A 24,863-nucleotide genomic window follows, 5' to 3' on the forward strand; every position below is an offset into this window, starting at 1 on the left:
CATGTTTAAGACGCATATAATTAAGAATTCAACTCGGTATTTTAAAGCTGTCACATACAGAGCACATATATCCAAGTCCTGTTCTTCTACATCTATTCATACAATTATAAAAATGATAATAATAATAAATCAGAGTGCAACCTTTCAAAGAAAAAATTCCCAAGGCATCCATTTTTCTCTTCAAGGATAACGCTCTTAAAACTTAAACTTAGTCTTAACTTAAGTCAACTGGTAAATTAGTCTACATAGACTCATTTTAAGTGCTAAGCCTGTATACTTCTTTCCCAGTTTAAAAAAAAAAACAACCCAACATTTCAAGACTTTACTTACATTACTAACAGAGCTTCAGGAAGCAGTTAAGATTCCTTTCAGAACCAGACTGTATGAAGAGGGACAAAGTCTTGATCCTTCTCTTTTCATCTATTTTTCCTTAATTCTCCTTCCTTTCTAATAAATTTTATATTTTGTATTTACTGAAATCAGGTATATTACCCTTAATGATGGTAGCTCCATATTCCTTAAGCTCCTTTAAACTAAGAACAGTACCTAATTTTTTAAGTGCAGATGTCCTTTTTTAATAATGCAGAGTTCTACAAAGATTATGTTCATAAACAGCTGAAGTTCAAGTTCTATGGATATGAAAATTATTAGTACTCATTTTTAAGTGTGACATATAAGAATAAAAACAGCTGGAGTTTAAATTCCTTTAGATGCATTATTAAAGTTTAATAATACAGATACATTGTTAAAGTTTAATAATACAGGTAACCCTACTCATACAGATATTAATTTCTTGCATGTACAATTAAAAAGCCCTCCTATTTAAAATGACTGCACTTTTACCCATTTTAAAATGTTGTACTTACCATAAATATGTCCAGTGTAAATATGGGAGGTATCATAATCAATTAGTTGGTTTGATATTTGTACTTTAAAGTCATCACTAAAAAGAGAGGTATCTCTCTTCATTCGCAGGTTGAAGTGTCTAAAGTGAATAAAACAAGACAGTAAGTTGGCTTTGAGCTTCAATTACAAAAGCACTAAGCAAAGTATTTCTAACCAAGATTTTCAGGCAAACAATTTGCAGACCACATAAAATTTATCTATATAAAATGTTTACACTATATGAGAATTAGACCACAGCCTAGAAGGATTTTCTTAAGCAAGATTATTTAGATGCTTTTGACACAAGTAGCTAAATTTACAAAATGTAACCCAGTAAAAAGGGTTAGACTTAAATGCATAAATCTAAAATGCTGACTTTTACTATACACTTGTTTCCATTCCTCCAGAAGACACAGATGTAGCCTAAGGCAAAAGGCAACTATCTTATTTTACAGCACTGTGGAGCAGAAAAGCAACCATCAGCTTATTTCACTTTCATTGCCAACATTTAAGTAGTGTAAATGAAATGTAGGTGAGCTAATTACCATTTCAATCGAAACTCCAAAAAATAAGATGGGCAACAACATTTAGTACAAAAATACTTACACTGGTAGTTACATGCATAACGGCGTAACGACTTTATTCACTGAATGGTCTTGTTCAAATTACAGTACTGTGTTCTTTGATGCAAATCCTGCTGCTATTTTACATGAAACCACATTTTCTTTACACAAAACCAAAAGTTTGGTTCAGTGAAGTCAAGCAATGTAACTGAAGTGTTTAAAATGCCTGTCATTGTGTGAATTCATACTGGTGACCACCATTAGCTTGCTTCAGAGTTTCATTTGGTATTCTTTTAAATTTTGTATAAAACATAGTGCAAATACAGATCAGTGAAGTTCTGAAACTTCAGTCATTCCAATTTTAGTCTTGATTTTCTTCCTATATTTTCCTCTTTCTGCACTATCACAAAATTGAAGGAATATTATAGTTATGTCAGCAATTTATTACACAGCAAGTAACTCTGTAAGTCGACTACATCTGTGTCAGTCATCTAAAAAACTGTGACCAAATTCTCAGCACACACAGTACACTAACATTAGATCTGACTTTCCATAGTGAAGACTAGTATCCATTTGTGTTAACAGCAAAATAACTCAAGTGCCACAATATAAAGTTAGAATCATAGAACAGAATCATAGTATAGCTGGGGTTGGAAAGGACCTTAAGATCATCTAATTCCAACCCCCCTGCCATGGGCAGGGACACCTCACACTAAATGATCCCACCCAAGGCTCTGTCCAACCTGACCTTCAATGCTGCCAGGGATGGAGCACTCACAACCTCCCTGGGCAACCCATTCCAGTGCCTCACCACCCTAACAGGAAAGAATTTCCTCCTTATATCCTATCTAAACTTCCCCTGTTTAAGTTTTAACCTGTTGCCCCTTGTCCTGTCACTACAGTCCCTGACAAAGAGTCCCTCCACAGCATCCCTATAGGCCCCCTTCAGATACTGGAAGGCTGCTATGAGGTCTCCACGCAGCCTTCTCTTCTCCAGGCTGAACAGACCCAACTTTCTCAGCCTATCTTCATATGGGAGGTGCTCCAGTCCCCTGATCACCCTTGTGGCCCTCCTCTGGACTTGTTCCAGCAGTTCCATGTCCTTTTTATGCTGAGGACACCAGAACTGCACACAATACTCCAGGTGAGGTCTCACAAGAGCAGAGCAGAGGGGCAGGATCACCTCCTTCGACCTGCTGGTCACGCTCCTTTTGATGCAGCCCAGGATACGGTTGGCTTTCTGGGCTGCGAGCGCACACTGAAGCCGGCTCATGTTCATTTTCTCATAGACCAGCACCCCCAAGTCCTTCTCTGCAGGGCTGCTCTGAATCTCTTCTCTGCCCAGTCTGTAGCTGTGCCTGGGATTGCTCTGACCCAGGTGTAGGACCTTGCACTTGTCATGGTTGAACTTTGTAAGGCTGGCATCAGCCCACTTCACAAGCATGTTGAAGTCCCTCTGGATGGCATCCCTTCCCTGCAGCGAGCGTATCAACCGAACCACACAGCTTGGTGTCATCAGCAAACTTGCTGAGGGCGCACTCAATCCCACTGTCCATGTCAGTGATGAAGATGTTAAACAAGACTGGTCCCAACACCGATCCCTCAGGGACACCACTCGTTACCGGTCTCCAGCTGGACACTGAGCCATTGACCACAACTCTTTGTGTGCGGCCATCCAGCCAGTTCTTTATCCACCGAGTGGTCCATCCATCAAATTGATGTCTCTCCAATTTAGAGACAAGGATGTCGTGTGGGACAGCGTCAAACGCTTTGCACAAGTCCACGTAGATGACGTCAATTGCTTTACCCCTGTCCATCAGTTCTGTAAACCCATCATAGAAGGCCACCAAATCGGTCAGGCAGGATTTCCCCTTAGTGAAGCCATGCTGGCTGTCACCAAGCACCTTGTTGTTTTTCATGTGCCTTAGCATGCCTTCCAGGAGAATGTGCTCCAAGATTTTGCCAGGCACAGAGGTGAGACTGACTGGTCTGTAATTCCCCGGGTCTTCCATTTTCCCCTTCTTGAAAATGGGAGTTTTATTTCCCTTTTTCCAGTCGTCGGGAATTTCACCTAACTGTTATGATTTTTCAAATATGATGGCCAGTGGCTTAGCAACTTCATTTGTCAGCTCCTTCAGGACCCGTGGATGGATTTCATCAGGTCCCACGGACTTGTGCATGTTCAGATTTTTAAGATGGCCTCAAACCAGATCCTCTCCTACAGTGGGCCCAAGGTCTTCATTCATTGATTAAACCTAACTACTTTTTAGTATAGCTGAAGCATATACAATATATATCTTCTGCCTTCACCTGCACATTAAATAACACTACATTGTTAAGTACAACTGTACATTAAGATGCAGAATTCTAGATCAAAGAAAAAAGCCAAGCCTACACTTAAAACCTGATATGGGCTCTAGTGACTCATGTTGACTAGTAATTCAAACAGTACTTCACAAACTATCATTATTTACTATTGTTGTTGCCACTGTTAATAAAGCTTCAAAGCAAAAATTCTCCTCTGGTGATGCATTATCTACAATGAGGTTATGAAATTCTGAGACGTGGCTGGTATATGGGGAAGGTTAAATTTCAGCAGTTCCCTGTGACTCTTAGGCTTTTTGCAAGTCAACCAGTGCTTGTATTGTAGTTTCAGTATGTATGTACGAGGGCAGAGTCTGTTATTAAAAAGGAAGAAATAGTTCACTACAGTTGCGATTGAGCATTTGAGCCACTGAAGAACACACCAGACAACAACAGCTATCCACACCCACACTGAAAGGCATATTTTTTAACAGACATCAAGCACTTATGACATATAAATAAAAAGTATTATTCTTAAATTAATCTCTTTATTTGCTCTGTAAATCTGACTTTTAGTTCATGATAATGATGAGATAACATTAACAATCAACCCAGCCCATCACCATAGGACAGAATGCTACAATATTATGCAGTACATTTTTCAAGGTGGGGGGAGAGCAGGCAGGGGAGAACTCCTTTCAGCCACCTTGTGTGGATCTTTTGGAGAGAAATTTGAAATGAACAGGCAGGAAAAAAAGTTAGGACCAGCACTGACAGATATTTGATGAACTTCATTCAAGTACTCCAAAAAGCTCCACTCACTTTGGTTGCAATACATTAAGGTGTTACAGAGATAAAACTCCATTTTAGTTTGAGTCTTCGCAGTGACCGAGTTCTCCAGAGTTACAAAAGATGGATCACACTCTCTTCAAGTGCATCTAAACTGAAGTTAAATTACAAGAGCTCTCCTCCCTTCTCTAATAGCTGACAGAAGACTCTTACCATAAGCAGTCAGTCATTTTGCCCCTGTGATGAAGGGGAGTATCTACTAATCCTAACAAAAGCACTTATTAGGGTGAAAATTACTTTTTCCTGGTGAAAAAAGCAGGTGTGGGCAGGGGGAGGAGAAAGGGAGAGTAAAAAAAAAAAAAACAACCCAACCCCAAACAAAAAAACACCAAGCCCCAACTCACTTATCTTTCAGAAGTATGGTTATTCCTTCTGGGTGAGATAACCTTCCATAAATATTACCCTATCACTTTAAAATGGACTGTTAGAAGTTGTATATACAAATACAAAGTTTCGCTAGTTTTAAAATTAAGAAGCCTCTATTTATAATTCTTTAATTCACCCCCTTCTTACTTTCTGCATTGGTACATAACACAACCAATTCTAACCTGTGCTGTTAATTAATCATTAATAAAAGCTTATTTTGCAGGATCAGAGAACTATCTTAAGTACAAAAATACAGCTGTGTTTCACAGAAACAAGTCTCTGACCATTAATTTCTGAATTTAGTTAAACCATTAGATAACTTGATCATCTCACAACTATTTTTAAACAGGTCTTTTCCTAATCATTCCAACATGCTTGATGGAAACAGCATTATCTGTCTGAACTGTTCATCCTTTTAATAACTAAAAGTGAAGTGACAAACCTTCCTCTAGTTCTCCACAACCAAAAATGGGAGGGGGAAATGAGAGGCAACTTGGGCATGGAAAACAAGCATATATTCACCTCTACTTCCAAGAATTAACAAATTTAACAAATCACCAAACTTTAAGCAATGGCAAATCTAAAACCCCTATATATTGCACAAAGCCTACAGCCATAAAACCAGAATTTACTTTCTCAATATGCAGAGACATCTTGATGTACTACTTACAAACGTCAATGAAATGCATTGCACTAAAAAGATGCCAGTTTATAGGTGGGGAGACTTGAAAGTGCAATGACTTATTCAAACAAATGGAGAGTTGGCAGGGACCTCACTCCCCAGTCCAGTTCACTTTAATTTCTCAGTAAGAAACACCTTCAAAGGCCCTACAAAGTATATTTCAGTATCTCACCCAACATCTAAGTTTCCCTAACATTCACTCTGAATTTCTTCAAACTTGTATTTCTTCCCCTTTCTTAAAACAAATATAATGATGCAGAAGAGAATGCATCTCAGGTTTCTTTCCTGGCTTAAATCCAGGAACTCCATGATTCTTTTAAGCACAGGAGTCTCCAGAGAAGTTCAACAAATTTTTCTGTATTGTTCCTGAATATAGTTTCTAAAACTAGCCACAATGGAAAAAATAAGGCTTCAAATAAGACATTTGGCAATTACCATTTCTACAGCATACATCAAGTTCTGTATACCAGCACCAATATAAACTAAGCTATTCCCTAGACTAGCTACACACCAGGCAGAAGATTAACTATTTCCAGAAAAATGTTTTTCTTATTTACACATTTACTACCTTGCACAAGACATTTCCCAGCCTTAGTGGTCTCTAGAATAGAATTAAATCAATTAAGACCACGTTTTGACCTTTCTTACTTGTTTCTGCTCCTGTCTCAGACTTACCTGAAAACTAGCATGGTAATGGACCATCACTTGATTACTGTATGGTAGCTCATTTGGTTGAAGGCAGAATTTTTACTAAAACTGTTTACATTGTTATATACAATCTGTTCTGATTATAAACTACATCTTATTCATTAATGGCAGCACCCTAAAGACTATCAAGAGGGGGATTTTGAATTCACTTTAGCTTACCTCAGGGAGACTATGTCTGATTTCCAAGTATGTACCCATAGCAACTCAGTGATAATTGAAGAAAAAATGTTGAGAACACCATGATTAGCTGAAATCCAGTAGTTTCCATGGGCATGAGTTACAGCAATCCCATGCTCTAATCACAGAGCAAGTACTTTAGAGAAATACAAAAACTGTGTGTATATACTGACAGCACTTGGTAAAATGAACATAAAGGTGTACATGTAAGAGTTAATGCTTAATCTATTATTCCATTTATTTTGACTTACCTTCTAAGATCAGTTATTTCGCCATGATGAAATGTCCAATATATTGGGACACTGATGGCAAGTCTGCAGACTTCTCCAAAAGTGGAAGAAAGAGCTACTACCAGTGGAACACAAAAGGGCACTCTTGGTGCTTTCCCTTTCCTACCTTTCCTCAGTCAAACTGCTGTAACCAGTGGCAGGCTGAGCAGGCAAAAGCATTCAGTGACCAGAGGAGATATAAAAAAGGAAAGGAGATGGAAGAGTTACTCCACTGCTGGAAGAAGTGGCTGGAAAAAGGGAACAAAAAGTGACAGGTTGGCAGCAGCATGGAAGGTGACTCCAGTATAAGGAGAGTCCACGTAGGTTCATACTTTTTTCTTCTCAGTAGGAACCAGAAAAATCTTTGCAGCAGTGCCTCCATGAGCCTCCTCACAAGTCAGGATCTAGAAGATACTACTCTGCTTGAAGTGCAGGTCTTTTATCCTTACTTTTCCCATTTAAGAAGTCAAAGACTCTTCTCTGAAAAATGGAAGGGGGTCTATAAATGGAAGGGGAGAATAATTTGAGCGCTTCTTTCTTACTGCTTCCACATGAGGCATCAAAATGTAAACTCATTTCTCACAGGCTGTCAGACTCGCTCCAACCCTGAGCTATATTAAATAGAAGACAGCTTAACAACTTAATGGTGAGCCTAAGCTACTGAAGCTAAGTCTATAGAACCATCACAATTCTGGATATTATTATTTTTTACACTGTTTTCACTTACTATTAAATCTGCACAACACATTCCATCATCATTTAACTGTCAGTTCCCATGGGCCTGCTACTGACACTAAAGAAAACATAGCTTTGAAACAGAACATGATAGGGTTTCCAGGTTTATCAATCTATTACCCAACTGGATGCAGTTACAGGGTATTATCATCTCCTAAGTATTTATCTAAAAAACAATCTCTACAGCATTGCAACACTCAGCAATCCCAGATAGAATTCTTGCAGCAGCTTAAGTTTGTTTTCCATCCACACCTCTAGGGTGGCACTTGTGATAGTCAGAGATTTCTTTCCTGACCTTCAGAAGTCAGACTTGCTAAGCTTGTTATTCTAGGAAACAGCTGAGGACACAATCTTCATCCTAAACAATTTGCCACTGATTATTCTTGGTATACATAGCTGCAAACATGTACGCTATCTCAGAAAACAGAAACCATCCAAGTAGGATTACAAGTATCTACATGTTGACTAATTTATATTCTAATAAAGTCATTCAAGTATTTCTGTCCTGAAGAATATGATGTAGAGATTTTAAGAGCAGAAGAGTTTTTACCCGAGATTGATATTCCCCCCCTCCCCAGTAAAACTTTTTTTGGAAGTTAAGCGCAGATTCTGTCATTTCATTTGCTATTTACCCAAAATAACCTTAACAGTTGTATTTACATAAGAGTTGAATATTTATATGCAGTGCAATGTTCTAACATAATGAAAAAAACCCATGAGATAAAATACTGGGTAAAGATGGACTAGAATAAAATCAGAACGTATCAAAGCTAACACACAAATTCAAACTTAGAAAGTAGTTTAGAAAGAAGATTTCTTAGAAAAAAAAAGATATAGAAAGACATCTGCTAGCTAATAATATGAGCACATATGAAGCACATAGCTTAAGCACTTTCATTTAAGTCCACTGCTTTTAATATTAAGAAGATGTTTTTTTTTTGAGAACAAGTCTATCCCTATTGAAGTCTGTTGGCCAAGGAGCGAAGTTCTAAAGCATAAACACCAATTTTAGAAGTATGGTTGGGAAACCCTGTGTCTCAGCTGATCAGTCACCCCAGTCCACTGAACCAGGCATCCCCTAGACAAAAACTAAGTGAAGCACTAAATGCCTTCCCCCGCACCCCCGCCAAGGGCTACACATATTCCAACTCACTGTATTTAAACCAAAATGCAAGACATGTAACCAACAGATCCAGCCTCTAGAATACTTTTTAGATTCAGTTAATTTAAAATTGAGTAAGAACTCAGGTCCCTGTTTGTTTATTTACCAAAGAGGTATAGAAAGTGAGACCTGATCTACTGGTCTCTTACCAGGCTAGTTTTTTGCCCAGGTATGTAACTTAAAGGGTACAACAGATGGGGGATGACTGAAGAATGGTCACAGAGTACTGAGTAAAGCTGTAAAAGAGACAGTAAGAATCAGAGGTATTTTTAATTCTTTTCTTTTTAAATTCCAGACAGCCCAAAATGAGCTGCAGTAAGCAAACCTTGCAAAAAATTTACTTAGTAAACCTCATGGAAAAAATTCACGGAAGTTTCACAGAAGCTAACCAGTCAGTCTATTTGAACAGACTAACTTCTTAAGAGCGTGCTTAAGTGCACATGGAACTGAAACAAGGCCACAACAACTTTCAGATTACTCCAGTAACAGTGAATCTGCTTTATGTTCCGACAGGCTCACAGAACATAGAAGACAAAGCCACTTCATGAATTGAGTACTATGTTGCATGCACAATTACAAAAGTACTTAAAAATATATGCCATAAAGAGAACATCTAGCATTTAGTATCAAACAGAAGGCGACAATATAAAGTCTTCTTTAATCCAAGCTCAGCTACTTCAGTCCACCTCGGCCAGCACAGCAGCACACTCAGAATGTCACCTTTGAAATTCAACGTATCAAATACGGCATCTCTGCAGGTAGCCTCCTTCAGTTTCCTTATCTATACAGAGTCAACAACTATTGAAGGCAATGCAAAGGATTACAAAGAACCAAGAATAAAAAATCCTCATACTGAAGAACTCTAAAATTTTGTGGTCCACTCATGCCATCCAAAACTGCACCAGAAAGCTCAAATAATGTATGACTGATAGCTGCTCAAAATAATAATGAAAAAAGGTATCTTCACAGAAAACCAGTATTAAAGCCAATCAACAAACACTGCTTCACAAAAATGCTTTGCCAAATTGTACAGTGAGCATAGATTAAGACCCTATGTCACATTTTCACAGTATGCAAGCTCTCCCTGTTATAAAAGTTCATCTGCTCAAGGAAAAACATTGTAAAAAGAAGCAGAATATTTAAGAGCCAATTATTTACTGAACTTTATTCCACACTGGGTGTCAGTTAAAGCACTTTTACCTAGCAGGTGAATCCCATGGTCACTCTGCAACATATTACAGCTTTACAAAGTGTATGCTTGATAATACAGACATCATCAAAAATCTGTTCATTAACTACAGGGAAAAAAAGGTTACCTGCAGTCCCCTACCAATAGCAGCAGTGAGACTTGATGCAGCTTTTTGCAGCTGCTTATTGATCAAACACTACTTTTGGCACTTTGACATAATGAGGCAAAAAACCTCAAGTGGAAGCTTACCTTATAGCATCTTCATGACTCTGGCACGCAGTGTCCTTTTTTGAAAGCACTGAACAGGCTCTTTAGCTGTCAAGTTATTTAAAGCAATAATGACTAAATCTTGGTGCCCACTGGACTTGCCACATGCACACTATTCACCTTTTTATACAGATCCAGGAAGATGAGAATTCTTTTCTCCTTCCCTCCCCATACAAACCCAAGAAAGACAGGATAGCAAGATTTTTTTTTTAAACTCCTTCCCCTACAAAAACCACCTACTGCTGTATTTCTAAAGTTCCAGAGCCGAGCTGGATGCCTGCTTTTATTAATACATAGGGGTATGTCCTTGTGGTGTTGCAGAAGAGCAAGCAAGGACATTCTGGCGAATAAGAAAACTAAGAGAAGGAAAACATCTAATGGTCACCAAGGATTACTACAAACAATAAGTATCACTGATATTTTACCACAGTGGAAGCAAAGCTTGCATTTCATCATTAGTTAGAAGATATTCGAGTTTCTGACTATCGTAACTCAAACCTCTACAAGATTTCATGCAGACTAATCTGAAAATATAATAGTCTACTACATTTTGGAGCATGGCAGAAGAAAGCAAGTACTTTTGAGTCCAACACTTTCATTAGTGAAGCTCATATTTTTAAACTATCTCAGATTTTCTAGAGCCTAGCAATATTCAGCAAGTGCATGTTTTAATCACAGAATCACAGAATCCCAAGGGTTGGAAGGGACCTCAAAAGATCATCTAGTCCAACCCCCCTGCATATTCACAAGGATAATTGTATAAAAAGTCTTTTTATTTGTATGATTCACAAAGTAGCAATTTTCCAAGCATTTCCAGTGACAGTTCTCATATTACAAGGATTGTGTATAGAACATAAATTCCAGCAAATGTCTGAACTTAAAAGATTACAGTATTAAAAAAAGTTTAGGTAAAAATCTAAGGAAACCTGTAGCTACGTCACAAAACACCTGAAAGGAGTTCTCAACGTATCTTTAATTTAGTAACAAGCAGGTATTATCATGCATTCAAGTACCACTTGAAAATTGAACTCTTCACTCAAGTTGCATGGGCAACTTTCCCAGGTGAGAGTCATCAACTGATGAAGGCAAGAGGGTGGAAATGGGTGTGGATGGGTGATTAAGAGGCCAAATCAAGAAAAAAAATTAGAAAGCATAAGTTACTAGAAATGTGTTAAGTAATAAGACTGACAATACAGTTAAATGCTACACAGATGTAGTTCCTTTATTTTTCTGCATGCATCTGAGTCTCAGGAATACAGTTTTAAATTAACCCACACTAAAACACTCTATATGAACTGGCAGGTGGAAGAGCTATGGTACATAATAAAGTTTTAAAACTTCACATCCCTTCAGTTTAGAAATGAACACATTTTGCACCACCGGTGAAGCAGTAAAGTCAACTCATCTAAACTACATAGTTTATGATTCAAAAGAAATTAATATGTATCCATAGCTGAGTTTTAGCAGTTTCAGTGTCCTATTAAGCGAGTATTTCAGCATTGAATAGAGGCTGGTTTGGTTTAGTTCATTACATCTGCAATAACAAGTTATATTTTAAACAACAGGAGGTTTGAAACAAATTCCCAATGAAGTTAAGGAGACACAGGTTGGACAGCTGTATGCTAACACACCCCTACACCCAGGCAAAGCCTTAACTAACCATTTGGTATAAGGCCATTCAAAAAAATCAGGTTTAACCTTTCAAAATCTCAAGCTACACACTGACTGAATGCCTCTAGGTTTCAACACCTGTATTTAAATACAACACTTTAAGAGTCTGTGGGCTAAATATAAATGGTTTAAATATTTTGCAAAAGCTTTATTTTCTACCTTACCACAAGGTTGCTAGAATATCTGATAGAAAGGTTTTACTGTTGGTGCTCTCGGTGATGAGATCCATCACTTATAAGTAGTTATTCACAATAAGCTAGCTGCAACTACAAAAAGGCAATCCTATTTATACTACAATTTTTCAAACTGCTACACACCTTCAAAGCTATTAGACTGTATGAAGTAAAACACAATTCACTTGACCCTTCCTAATTCATGTTCAAGGAAAAATGAAAATATTTTGTAAGAGCACACTCAGACTTATTAACAGAAATTTGTGGACTAAATTTACAGCCTGTCAACTATACCTTTTCCTGTGTCTCACAGGAAGCTACCAAAATCCTAAATTATGGACTGGTTTGACCCTATAGTAAGTTTCCATTCAGCCTCCTCAGTTAGTGATGGATTTGTGCCTCAAAGTATAGGGATTTAGAATCAATTCCACATATAAACACCAACACTCTCCTCCATGAGTAATAGCAGCTGTTATAAAAATCTTTATAAACCTTTTTGTCTGAAGTCTGGTGTGACTAAGATCCATGAAGCAAGAGAGGAAGTAATTTTTAGACCTCATTATCATAGATATGGTTAACAGTTCTACACTGTAAGGATTTTTAGCCCACATTATTAACATAGCTCAGCCTGTACATTCTAAGAGCTTTGTTTTACAAAAGAGTACTATGGGATCTTTACCAATGACAAGATGAACCTGCTCAAGTGGACTGAAATGTGGGCTGCTCCCCAAAAGAATGGCTTCAGCATCACCCCATCGAGTCATACTGATTTTTTTTTTTTTTTGCCAAATAATTTTCAGCTGGATGAGTTCCCAGATCCTATTCCTTGCATGGGTTTAAGACTACTAGTGCTAGCACAAAGATGATGCTGGGAACGCAGACAGGACTGTTCCTCTCTGCAGTAGTACACACTTTGGTAAGTCTAAATTAAGCATCAGCCTGCAGTTTAAAAGTGGCAGCATTAGACTGCAAAGACTAGAAATTGCCTGTGAAGTTACAGCAGATTCAGTGGCAACATGGCTCTTCTTTAAAGAATAGAATTTCCGAGACTAAAAAATCACAACCAAAAATGTGGTGTTAAGGACAGAATTTCAAATTCAGAATTTGGGTTGCAGTTCTGGAGAACTTGCAAATACAACCCTAATGCTAACCTTCGGGGAGCATTCACTGAAATTCAGTCACTACAGGGTACACCACCAGTAGCAACACCGAAAAAATTACAGGCCAGCACAGAAGCAGAACACTTACTCATAAAACAATATTAAAAACAGGTTAAGGAAACCTGCTTTTACCTTTGCTCTGTCAAACTTACTATGTTTCTACATACAGCTAGCAATTATTTATCAAGTTCCAATTTTTCTTCCTGCTTCTCCTCAGTTATACACACAGCAGAGAATTCTGAACTACAAAAAGATCGTAAGTGAAGCCCACAAATTATACTTCAGCTGCTCACACCAAATATCTGATGTGTTACCATCACACATTAAATGAAAGGCAAAACAAGTCTTGCAACAGGAATTATGTTTTCCCCACATCGAATAATAGCCAAATTCCACAAAAGTACAGAAAGCAGACAACATCATTACACATGAAACAGAACACTTTTCTGGCATATTTTGTACTTTCAAGTGCAATTTGAAATTTTACTTTTTCTCAATTAAATCTCCTCAGGCAGTATTTTTGTAAAAAATATACCAAAGCTGCATTATAAACTCAAAATCAACTACCATTCTGCTCCCAGTATGATTTCATTGTTTAAGCTTCAAAGTGCATTAATAGTTACTACCAGTTTGAGTTAAGTGATTACAAGCAACATTTTCACACTTACATTGGACTTCAGAGCAAATACTTCATAAAAACTATATGCACTGCATTTTAGTGTATTCTAGCTAGCACTAGTTTTATGGCTGTCTTTCACCACTTACATTTCACTACAAACACATGCATGAATAAAATACTTTAAACAAATACCTTTTGAAATATCACTAACCTTCCATGAGCGTGAAAATCTAGGTGCAAGAACTGATCTTCATGTGATACTGCTCTTTTGGCACGCTGGTGTTTTTGGTGTAACAAATCCACATCATAAGATAATCCTTCATAATGTCTAATGTACTTATTCAGGGGATTTCCATACTGGCCTGAAAAGAGAAAAAAAAAAGTAAAGTTTAGCATGCCTGAGAAATTATTACAGTTATAATCACAACACCAGGTATAGCACACCTGTGGTGTAAAACAGTAGGTGAATAAAACCCAACTTCCCTATTACATGCATTTCAGACTCCTTTTTTCCTTCTCTGGACCCCTGAAATTTAATCTACCCTGGTCCCACAGACTGAATGCACACTTGCAGTTAGAGTGACTTACTTGGACCTTGGAAGACAACTTCTACCAAGTTCTATCAAAACTAGTTATTTTACTCCAAAATTAATTCACAATGCAACCTACATCACTGTAGACAAAAAAAGCTTGAGACAGGTTTCAGAAATGCGCTTGTGGCACAAACACAAGCAGTGCAACAGCAGAACACCTTGCTTCTAGTTCCCTACAAGTATTATACTTCCAGCTTCACTCTGCACTCATGACACCAAAGTATCTGCACAGAATGTTTACGTTCCACGTGCCAAATATCCAGAAAAATTAAGAGGAAATCATGCCATCTAGCAACACAACATTTTGTATGAAAAGGGATGTTCTATCACATGGAGTTGTTTTATTAAAGATGTATCTCCAAAAACGCAGATCCAGTTCGGTCTATTTCGGATGCTTCCTGCTAAGGTAGTATTTTTTGCATTGAGAGTGCATTACAGGAAACACAGAAAGATTTTGGTCCTCCTATCCTGATGAAGGAAGAGACATGCAGAACTGACCAGAGACACTAACATTTGAGAGCTCTTCAAAGAGCTATGACATGCATACAGAGAATCACCATCTGAGCTCTATATTTATACTAGACAGGAGATACTTTACCAGAATATAGTATTTTTCACTCCAAGTTGCTGAAATTTTCTAAAAAGCTCCTTGCACTGCCCAGACACCTGTCAAATATACCCCTCAGATGTACTTCTGCATACCAAACAGCCAACAGGCCAGTAATCACAAGAACTGAAGCCATAAAAAAGTTAACATTCTTTACTTTCCTCCAGACAAGGAACCACTATATGCATTACAGATATTTGGTTAATTCCAATTCTGGTCACTTCTTTCAAATATGTACACAGTTTCCGCACAGGATTCACTGACTTATTAGTTAATCTAACTCAAGCAATCATAGAAGTATATGCACAATAAACAGACAGTACAGCATGTATTTCACAAGAAGTGTATCTTCATATCCTGACTGCCACCAAGCTCTCCATCCCCTGCCTCTGCACATTCAACACTCTTCACAAGTCTTACAACACTTTTATATCAAACACTAGCACTAGACCATTATGCACGAAAAATATTTTGTCCACCTACCAGAAGTAAACACAGATACTGTGGAAGGAATTATTAAGGTGACGTGACTCAGTAACTGTGATCACACCAAAAAAAGACAGAAGTGAAGTTCCAACAGCATAAAATAATGTGGAGAAATACCGGAAAAACACCCCGACAGAAAGAAAACTACTATCAATAAACCCTTCCCCCAGCCACACCCAATATAACAGAAAACCAATCAACCCAAACCACCCAAAAAACAACTCATGGAGCAAATCGTCTTTGCAATGCAGATAACGCACACAGTATGTTTAACATACACAGTGAAAGGCAGTTTTTAAACAGTTTAAAATATCGAATTATAAGAAAATTAGATATCTATATGCATAAGCCAGAGTCAAGAGTGAGATCATTTCAGTGCTCTTGGTTTCAAAAGCAGATTATGACCCAAATTATGTCCTGCTTCTAGATATACTAAATACTAAAGCCAGCAAAGAATTAAAGATATTAAGTTATGTATAATGTTTCAAAACTCCAAGAAGTGCACGTTTTGATACATAACTTATCAGCAGGCTAGCATAAAATCATTAGCACTGTTTGAAACAAAGCCTTGCAGTATTCTTTTACACACTTTGTGTAACAAATATACAATCAGTTCTTCCCTTGTCACTCCATACAAGCAATGGTTTCTGAAGAGCAAATCAACTGTTCATTACAGAAACTACTTTGTGTATCAAACCCCTCAAAGGTAAACACCATCTTAGTGCTATTATGTAAAAAAAGTCAAGTTTTCTTTTAAGCAACCTGACAGCAATATATTGCCAAATGTATTTGTAGAAGGAATGTTTCAGCACTGTCAATATTTAGTAAAAATTGCTACAGAAGTTCTTCCCTACATGACCCCTTTGAAAAAGCATATTCCAAAACTTCAGATGTTTCAGTGAACTACTGCTTTTTATTGAAAGAAGTTGGACATACCTTTCTAGTTCACCAAGATGCAATGTGATGATACAAAGACAAACTTAGTGCAGTATATATAGCATCACTTGTACTAGCTGTAACACAGTCTTTCACAAGGAAGACAAATTCAGCTGTCAGCCACATAAAACCCAAGTTGTCTATTGAAAGCTGTGGTACACAAACACAATCTTATCTATACTAAGCATATGAAATTAGAACACAGAAAGTGCAAGCTGCTGGTTCTTCCAGTTCTAGGTTGAATCAGTAATCTTCAACCATATCCTCATGAAGAGTATAAGATTTATTTTAAGATTTTTTTCCATATCATAGGAACTGCATAACTGCATTTCATAGCACTTGATGGCCAATAAGCTCTATGAGCAACACACAAATTACTAAGTAAATTAATATTTCCAAATGCATTGCTTGCATTTAACAACATGCACAAGATACTACTATACCTTTTTAAAATTCAAGTTATTATATACTACAGATAAACCCCATTCAAATTTCCTTGCAGTACTGTAGGCTTCTGTAAATGTTGACTCTTCACTGCTGAGTGCAAATTCAGTCCAATGAAAAACCAACTTAATTCTAATTTCCTCTCACTTCTAGTCCCAAAATAGAAGTCCATCCTCATCCAGCTTTCCAGAAACCTCGTAAGTATCCTAAACATTTATGAAAAAAATCTAATCAAAATAAGATGCAGGACAAATCCAAAGTTTCAGCAACCAGCATGAGGAATTTGCAGCATGAAGGATGCTGTACCTGTCTGATGTTTCTGTAATAAGTTTCAACATAATCCCAGAAGCAGAAAAACCTCCTATGGCCCAAGAACTTCTATAAACCAAACAAGATTAATCTGAGTCCCCCTGTTACAGCAAATTGATGCACAATATGCATTAACTGGACTTCAGATACATGCTTTCCATATATCCAGATACGTGACCCAAAGTGTCAACATAAACTTCAAAATTAACTGATATACATTAAAACTTAGCTGAAGTTTTAATTTAAAAAGTTAACCTAAACCTAGAATATGATACGAATAACTCAATTTAAAAACTTGATCAGAACTCAGCAGTTAGTACACTGCAGAACGTGAAAATTTATGTGCTCCATAAACCCAAGACTATTTAACAAGTTAAATTATCTACAACTTTTCTATGGTAGGAGGCTTCTAACAAGCCATTCCTTATATTGTTATAGGCCATTCTTTTCCTCAGTATTGTGAGGTACTCCTTGAACAGCTTCAGGCACCTAGGAAAAAAGTTTTAACGCATGAAAATTTACTGATGACCCAGTAATACTTTGCACCCAATCCAGGTCTCATGACCATGTGGAAAGCTGAGAGACTACACTCAACTGAATCACAAATAGTTGTTCAGTGCTAACTACTGTTACAAGGCAGCAAAAGACTATTGACATTAAGCAGCCTTATAACTGTTCTCTCTACTATGCAAAAGGAGAGGGTTTTAAGCAAAACACCTTTTTCTTAACCAGAATTTATATACTTTATGTGATCATGCAGGGAAACAATGCTGTTTCTTTTCCCTTCCTCAAAAACTTAAAGAACTCCTTATCTTTTAAGTACTCTCATAGTGTACACTTAACACAAACACTCTTGCTGCTCTCCTCTTGCTAAACAAAAGCAGCTATGTATCACCTACAGCATATGCTATTTTACTGCTTTTTAGAAAAGGGATTTCAGACAGGGTTGAAATCAAGGCTTCAAATGAACATTAAATTCCAGAAGCATGTATAATGTTAACATTGCTATAGCAGTTAAAGTCTGCAACTGACACATAATCCCTTTCGTAATATTCAACATTCATAATCATCTCAAAAGATTATGGAGGAAGTCCTTATAGAAGCTAGCTTCATGCACATAAAGACGACTGGTAAAGAACTACTGAAGGTTTACCAATGTAAACATAAAAAGCCATTAAAGTTTGTACGTACTGTGGTAAAAGATAACATTTAACTTCCCAGAAAAGGATAAATCAAGTATGCACTGTTCTAAAAGATGAGGTTTATACTAAACAACTCACATTAAGATTTGCATGACAAAGGCAAGTAGTTAAAATATAACTCAAGTTTGTTAGTGAATAATAAAGCCCAGAATACAACCTGACAGACTATCAGAAATTGTTCAGCAGCCAGGCTAACCCACTAGACAACTCTCTTTACTTTGTCATAATTAATTTGCAGATTTGAAATGCCACCATATGATAAATCTCTAAGAGATTATTATAATTTTAATTAAAATAATCAAAGCTAGATGCACTTCTACAAGCAGTTTTCAATGTCAAGTTTATTTCTCTTAAAAAAAAATGTTCCCTTTACATGGGACATTAAAGAGCGTACAAAGCATTCAGATTTAGCCCTTCCATGCTTAAGTATACTGAAAGCCAGTAATCCTACCATATACCTCCAGACTTAAATCTTGCTGAAGAATTTATTGAGGCTGTAGTTTCATAGCTGCTAGCAGAAGGACAGGTCGCACTGCCCTTTTTCGTCTACTCCATTTCTATTCTTCCCTTGTGCTGGCACTAAAACAGATTTGGCCGAAAACCCACACTTCTGGTCAAGTTAGCTTTTAGTGAAATAAAAACATGAAATCAAAAAGTCCAAGTCAAGATCATTTCCCTTCACTGAAAACTTACATTTAGGGCACAGTTAGACAGTACAGCACCATTAGTGTAAGCAGATGGCCTCTTTTTGTTTTACCCTCTTCCTCTCCACCCTGTGCAAGTCTCAGCTCTTCCCACTGGGCTTGGGTCTGCACAATAAACTGTTACATGTCTGGCAGGAAATGATTAATTTATTTTGTTTAAATCAGCAGTTGAATTGGCTCCCACAAGCTATCAAACAAGAGGCAGTGAAGAAGGAGAGGTGGGAATGAATTGCCAGGCAGAACCACCAGACAGCAGTAATTCATTACAGTGGCTCTGCCATGCTGCATAACTGAACCTCTAGATTCTTTCAAAAGCAAAAATAAACTGCAGTCTTAGGCTTTCCAACAACGGTATTCTGAAGTTACTAAACACCTGATTTTATTTACTTGTAATTACCTTGGGCATTTCTGAAGCAACCATCTGACAGCTGTCTTTACTAGACACTGCCTCATCCAGCCATATAGAATTCATAATGCTTTTAAACCCCAGATGAATGCTTGAGGCTGAGTGCCATGTTAATGAAGGCTAGTATTCTTCCCAATTTATAGCAAGGATGCAAACTAAATTGCCCAGACACCAATATCTCATAAACGCCTTCCCACAACTCCCCCATGTGTCCAGAAAAAACAGAATTTCTCCTATGCTCACAGGGAAATAGGTATTTCAATATCCAGCAGCACAGGACACCACACTACTTGAAAGTCCTAGCAACACATAGAAGGGTGTGTTGTGTTGTACCAGTGAATACAAGCAATTTATCACAGATTTGTAACCACAGTCAGCATCTGATCAGCCTAGACAAAGCATGATCACTCTACTTAAACTTAAGCTTTTGGCGGATCTCGTAAGTTCTCTTTTCATATTTTCTGTTCTCCTTCCCTCCCCCCTTTTTTTTTCCTAATGGTGCTCAGGTAGAATGATTCAATCAGTTATTTCCATTCCCCAAAGAACACCATAAAATACAGATAATTAAGTACTGCTTAATATACCTGCATGCTTAAAACTAGACAACATTACAGGCAAGTATAACTTAGCTTCAAGATTTGTGGAAAATTAATGAGCACTGTCCACAAATGAAACAAGGCAAATTGCTGGGTCTCAGCTGTTTCCAGTCTGCACTGCTCTCACAGTAAAACTGTTAAGAATCACGAATTTACCCTTTTTCACACAGATATTAATGCCTGCCTAGAAGAAAAGCATGCAAATAAAGAGCTGTATCTTTTCAGTAAATAAAAAAAAAAAATACAGTAAACTCTACAAATGTGAGCAGTTAAAACAGAAAGTTCTAATATTTAAAAACAATCTTAATTCTACAGAGTTATGGTAAGTCTTTTGTAATTACATCGAGACTTTTACCAGAAAGTTTCATAGGGTATTTCAGACATGTGTATTAGACACCACTACTAGATTTCTGTCCAGTATTATGAAGCTTTCTTTAGACATTTACCTTCACTGATAAACACCAAGAGATGTACTTCTGTTACCTGCTAGTGAGGTATGCTTCTTAGTACTAGAGATGATGAAGGTGCCCATTCTTCTCTCAAAGAAAAAAATTAACATGAATTTCTAAATTAAAATACACTTCATGAACTTGCTTCTATATATCCAGAGGAAACTACTTATGCTTACTACGACTTTAAAGAATATTTGCCTGCCTGGCATTAAACAGTGGGAACAACCCTCACAACTGGTTAATGAATCACTTTGTGTTCATTCTGTGCCAGCACTGTTTAGTTCAGAAAACAAAGAGGCCCTGAAACGAATGCCAATAATTAAGTCTAAAATATCTTGATTGTTTACAAGAATCTATTTAACAAAAAATCGCCAAAACCTTTTCTGTATATCACTCCTAATCCTATAAATAATGGGATGACTTCTGACCACTCAAATCAGCTTGCTTTTCATCTGCTTAGCCACAAGTACAACCAACCAAAGTTTCCACATACTTTGATGTTACTTTTTGATAACATATAAAAGACCAGGATTTAAGGCTAGATTCTTTGTTAATACATAGGTATTGATGTACACAGATGCAGAGCCCACATAAATAGGAAAGGTGCCAAACGGAGAAGAGGACTTTCAGGCTGCTCTACCCACCCTCCTCTAGAAATACCCTCCGAAGCCCACCTTTTCCAAAGTCTACCCTTGTAAAAAATTGAAACTACTTCCCACCCATCATTTGGCCAATTAAACGTTACCAGACACAGTCAACAAACCGCTCTAACAGTTTCCCTGCTGAAAATCAACTCATAACGGGAGTCATTACAAAGTTACGTGTCCCCATAAACCCAAGCATGTTTTCTTGTGGCCTAGGAGAGAGGGAGACAGACCCTCCTTGAAGCTGCGGTCACAATTCAGGGAAAAACCCGGGCTCGCCTTTTTTCCTCAATCTGAGCGTTCCGTCTACCCGCGCTTCCTGCTTTCGGGGTCAGGGAAGCGGCCGCAGGGAAGGGGAGGTGAGAGGCGCTCCGCGGGCAGCGGAACACCTGCGCGCCCGCCCGCTCCCCCCACTCGCCGTGACGCTTCCCGGCCCTCCCGGGAGCAGCCGCCGGGGCCCGCCACTGCTCCCCAAAGCCGCCGCCTAACTCCGTCCGCGGGCGAGGGGCGGGGAGGAGGAAGGTAACCGGGAAGTGGCTACTTGGACCGTGAGGAAAGTCCCGAACAACTGAAGCGCAGCCGAGAGCACAGAACCGGGCAAGGGAAGCACAGCCGAGAGCGGCAGGGAAGAGGGGCCGAGGAAGAGAGAACAGCTAGGTCGGACCTCGGCGGAAAAAAGTCTCGGGAAAGGGGTAGGGGAGCCGGGCTGGTCACAGGCGGCGAAGAAAGCAAGCCTGGGCTGGATGGAGGGGACGTGTCTGGGAGCTGGCGACAGAAAGGAGAGCCCGGGCCGGCGGCCCAGCCGCGGCCTGCCGCCGGGGCGCTGAGGCGCGGCGCTGAGGGGAGAGGGGCCCGCCGCCCCCAGCCCCGAGCCGCGCCGCGGCGGAGAGGGATCAGGGAAGAGGGGAAGAAGGAGGGAGGCCGGCAGCCCCAAGCCAGGGCTCCGTGGGCTGGGCGGGCCCGGCCGCGTCCTCACCTCCGGCGCCTGCCGCACAGGAGCACAGCAGGATTATCGTCCCCGCTAGATCCATCTTCACCGGGCCCAGGCCCCACCGCCGCCGTCTACCCACAGCACATCCGCCCTTGTCGCGCGCCGGGATGGGGAGGGACGAGCTCCGCGCCTCCCTCCGCTTTGTCCCCCGCCGAGCTTGCCCCGGCGCCCCCCGCCCGGCAGCGCTCCGCTCCGCCTCGCCCCGCCCCACTAAGCTCCGCTCCGCGGCTTCCTCCGGCCGCCCGCTCGACGCCACCGGCGAGGCGGGGCCGCAGGGCACGCCCAGGACGCACGAGCAGCCCCGTTTCCCTCCCCACACAACGGGCGGGGCCCCGAGGAACGGGGCTCACCGCCCCCCGGGCGGGGCAGGACGTCACGTCAGGGGAGGCGCCCGATGGCGGCAGGGCGGAGCTTTCCCGGCTGCCTCCGCGGGCCCGGGCCAGCCGGGTTTCCTCAGCGCTGTAACCAGGGAGGCGTCAGCTGCTGATCCCACCCACGGCACCGCCGGGACCGGGCGCCGTACCGGCTGAGGTAGGCCGAGGCCGCGCCTGCCGCCCCCCTCGGGCTGCCGGCGAGGCGAGGCGGAGCGGCTGTGGCCCCCGGACCCTTGAAGGGCTCTGCTGTGGCCGAGTGGTGCCGGTATCTCTCTGGGCCGCAAGGGTCTGCGTCCTCGGGGAAAAAGAACGAGCTGGTGCCCAAACATGGCTTGTACCCGAGCAGCATCTCTCAGCCCCTTCACACCTTTGTGTGAGCAGCCTTGGGCCCCTTCCTTTAAGGAGGTGTGATGGAAGTGTAAATACCTTCCATCGGTTGGCTGTATCAGTTGGCCTCGATCACATTTTTCCTTGCAGATACCAATTTACTTACTTTTCAAGTTTTATTTTAAGTCAGCTATTTCTCTTGGTGCTCTGCGTGTCACAGTATGTTGAAGCTGCCCCCACTGAACAGGGATTTCTTCATTGTGAGGCTGTCTTGAGCAACCTTCATGGTTCAAGCGTAAAGGAAAATCCTCCAGTGAAGATAAAATGTGAACCATTATGGCAGAATGTTTCACAGGATTGGAAAAGACCTTTAAGATCATCAAGTCGAACCTCTACCCCTGGACTGCCAAGCCCACCACTAAACCATGTCACTAGGAGCGTCCATCTACATTTTTTAACACTTCCAGAGACTGTGATTCCCCCACTTTCCTGGGAAGTCTGTTCCAATGTCTGACCACCCTTTCAGTGAATAGATTTTTCCTAATATCCAGTCTAAACTTTCCCTGGAAGAGCTTGAGGCTGTTACCTCACGTCCTACCACTTGTTATTTGGGAGACAGACCCCCACCTCACTACAGCCTCCTTGCAGGTAGTTGTAGAGAGCAATGAAGTCCCCCCTGAGCTTTCTCTTCTCCAAAATAAATCCCCCAGTTCACTCAGCTGTTGCCCATCACACTTGTGCTCCAGATCCTGCACCACCTTCACTGCCCTTCTCTGGGATGTGCTCCAGCACCTCAATTATCCCTCTTCTACAGAGAGGCCCAGAACTGAACACAGGATTTGAGGTGCAGCCTCAAGAGTGCCCAGTGCAGGGGGATAATCAGTGCCCTGGCCCTGCTGGCCACACTATTGCTGATACAGGCCAGGATGCCCCTGGCCTTCCTGACTTCCCAGGCACAAACTGCCTCATGTTCAATGTATGTTAATCAACACCCCCAGGTCTTTTTCCACCGAGCAGCTTTCCAGCCAGTCTTCCCTAACCTTGGGGCGTTTTGTGGGGTTGTTGTAACCCAAAGTGCAGGACCTGGCACTTTGCCTTGTTGAACCTCATCCCGCTGGCCACAGCCCATTTATCCAGCCTGTCCAGTTCCCTCTGCACAGCTCTTCTACCCTCCAGCAGACCTCCCACCCAAGCTGCTGTCATCTGCAAATTTACCGAGGGTGCATTCAATTATCTTATCCAGATCACCAATAAAGACACGTAAGATACTAATTTCTTGGCAGTCAATATGCTAATTCTTACATTCAACTATGCTCACCCAAAGATTTATTATTTATATTAGGGTTTGTGACAAGTTACTCAGTTTAAACTCTCATCCTTTATTTTTCCTTTTCCAGCCCTATTGCCCTGTGAGAATGAAAAAAACAAATCCTCAAATTCCAGCCCCCCCCCCCCCCCCCCAAAACAGGTACAGCAGGGAGAAGTTACATAAATGTGTAAGTAAGCACAGTTACGATGAATGTACTTCAGGCAAGGCTGCTAATGTTGTTTAGGAAGACCTCAGATAAGAGGTCTGACTACCAAGAACAGAGAACATAAGAATTTATCTTCCCAAAACTGTACTCAAAATCTGGATTAAGAGCTGAAGGTTTCTATACGGAGAGGAGGAAACGGGTTCATTAAGGTGAATGGAGTAATACGACTGCATCAGTTCCTAAGTCACCGGTCACACTCACCGTACGGGTACTTCAGTAACATCGGTACCTCACAGACTGCAGCAGGAAGCTCTGAACGCCTCCACAGGGAGAACCGGGCCGCCGCCGGCAGCCTCCTCCCGCAGCGCTTCACCTCAGCGCCCGCGGCACGGGCCTCCCCTCACCGCTCCCGGCGCGACTCACCCCAGCGTCCGCAGGCAGGTACCTCCCCACCGCTCACACCGCCGCTCCCGCGCAGGCGCGGCCCGCCCCCGCCGCCTCCCTGCGAAAGAGGAGGGGCGCGGCAGCGAGACGGTTG

The 24,863-nt window shown here is 40.5% G+C and overlaps 1 protein-coding gene across 2 annotated transcripts in view; it reads right to left on the bottom strand.

Annotated features, from left to right (window-relative positions):
* ADAM10 (ADAM metallopeptidase domain 10) overlaps positions 1-24,742 on the bottom strand; it is a 47,764-nt gene extending 23,022 nt beyond the window's left edge. The window contains exons 1-3 of one of the 2 annotated variants that reach the window (XM_065688588.1): positions 24,587-24,742; positions 13,991-14,141; positions 867-985 (exon numbers count right to left, since the gene is read on the bottom strand). In XM_065688588.1, coding sequence (XP_065544660.1) covers positions 867-985; positions 13,991-14,141; positions 24,587-24,608 — 292 coding nt within the window. In that variant the 5' untranslated portion in view covers positions 24,609-24,742. Of the gene's footprint in view, positions 1-866; positions 986-13,990; positions 14,142-22,134; positions 22,336-24,586 lie in introns of those variants that run through there. The other variant, XM_065688587.1, reaches the window with a different exon arrangement.
* Between the last annotated feature and the right edge of the window lie 121 nt (positions 24,743-24,863).

The sequence above is a fragment of the Lathamus discolor genome, chromosome 8 (genome assembly GCF_037157495.1).
Source record: "Lathamus discolor isolate bLatDis1 chromosome 8, bLatDis1.hap1, whole genome shotgun sequence".
NCBI lineage: Eukaryota > Metazoa > Chordata > Aves > Psittaciformes > Psittacidae > Lathamus > Lathamus discolor.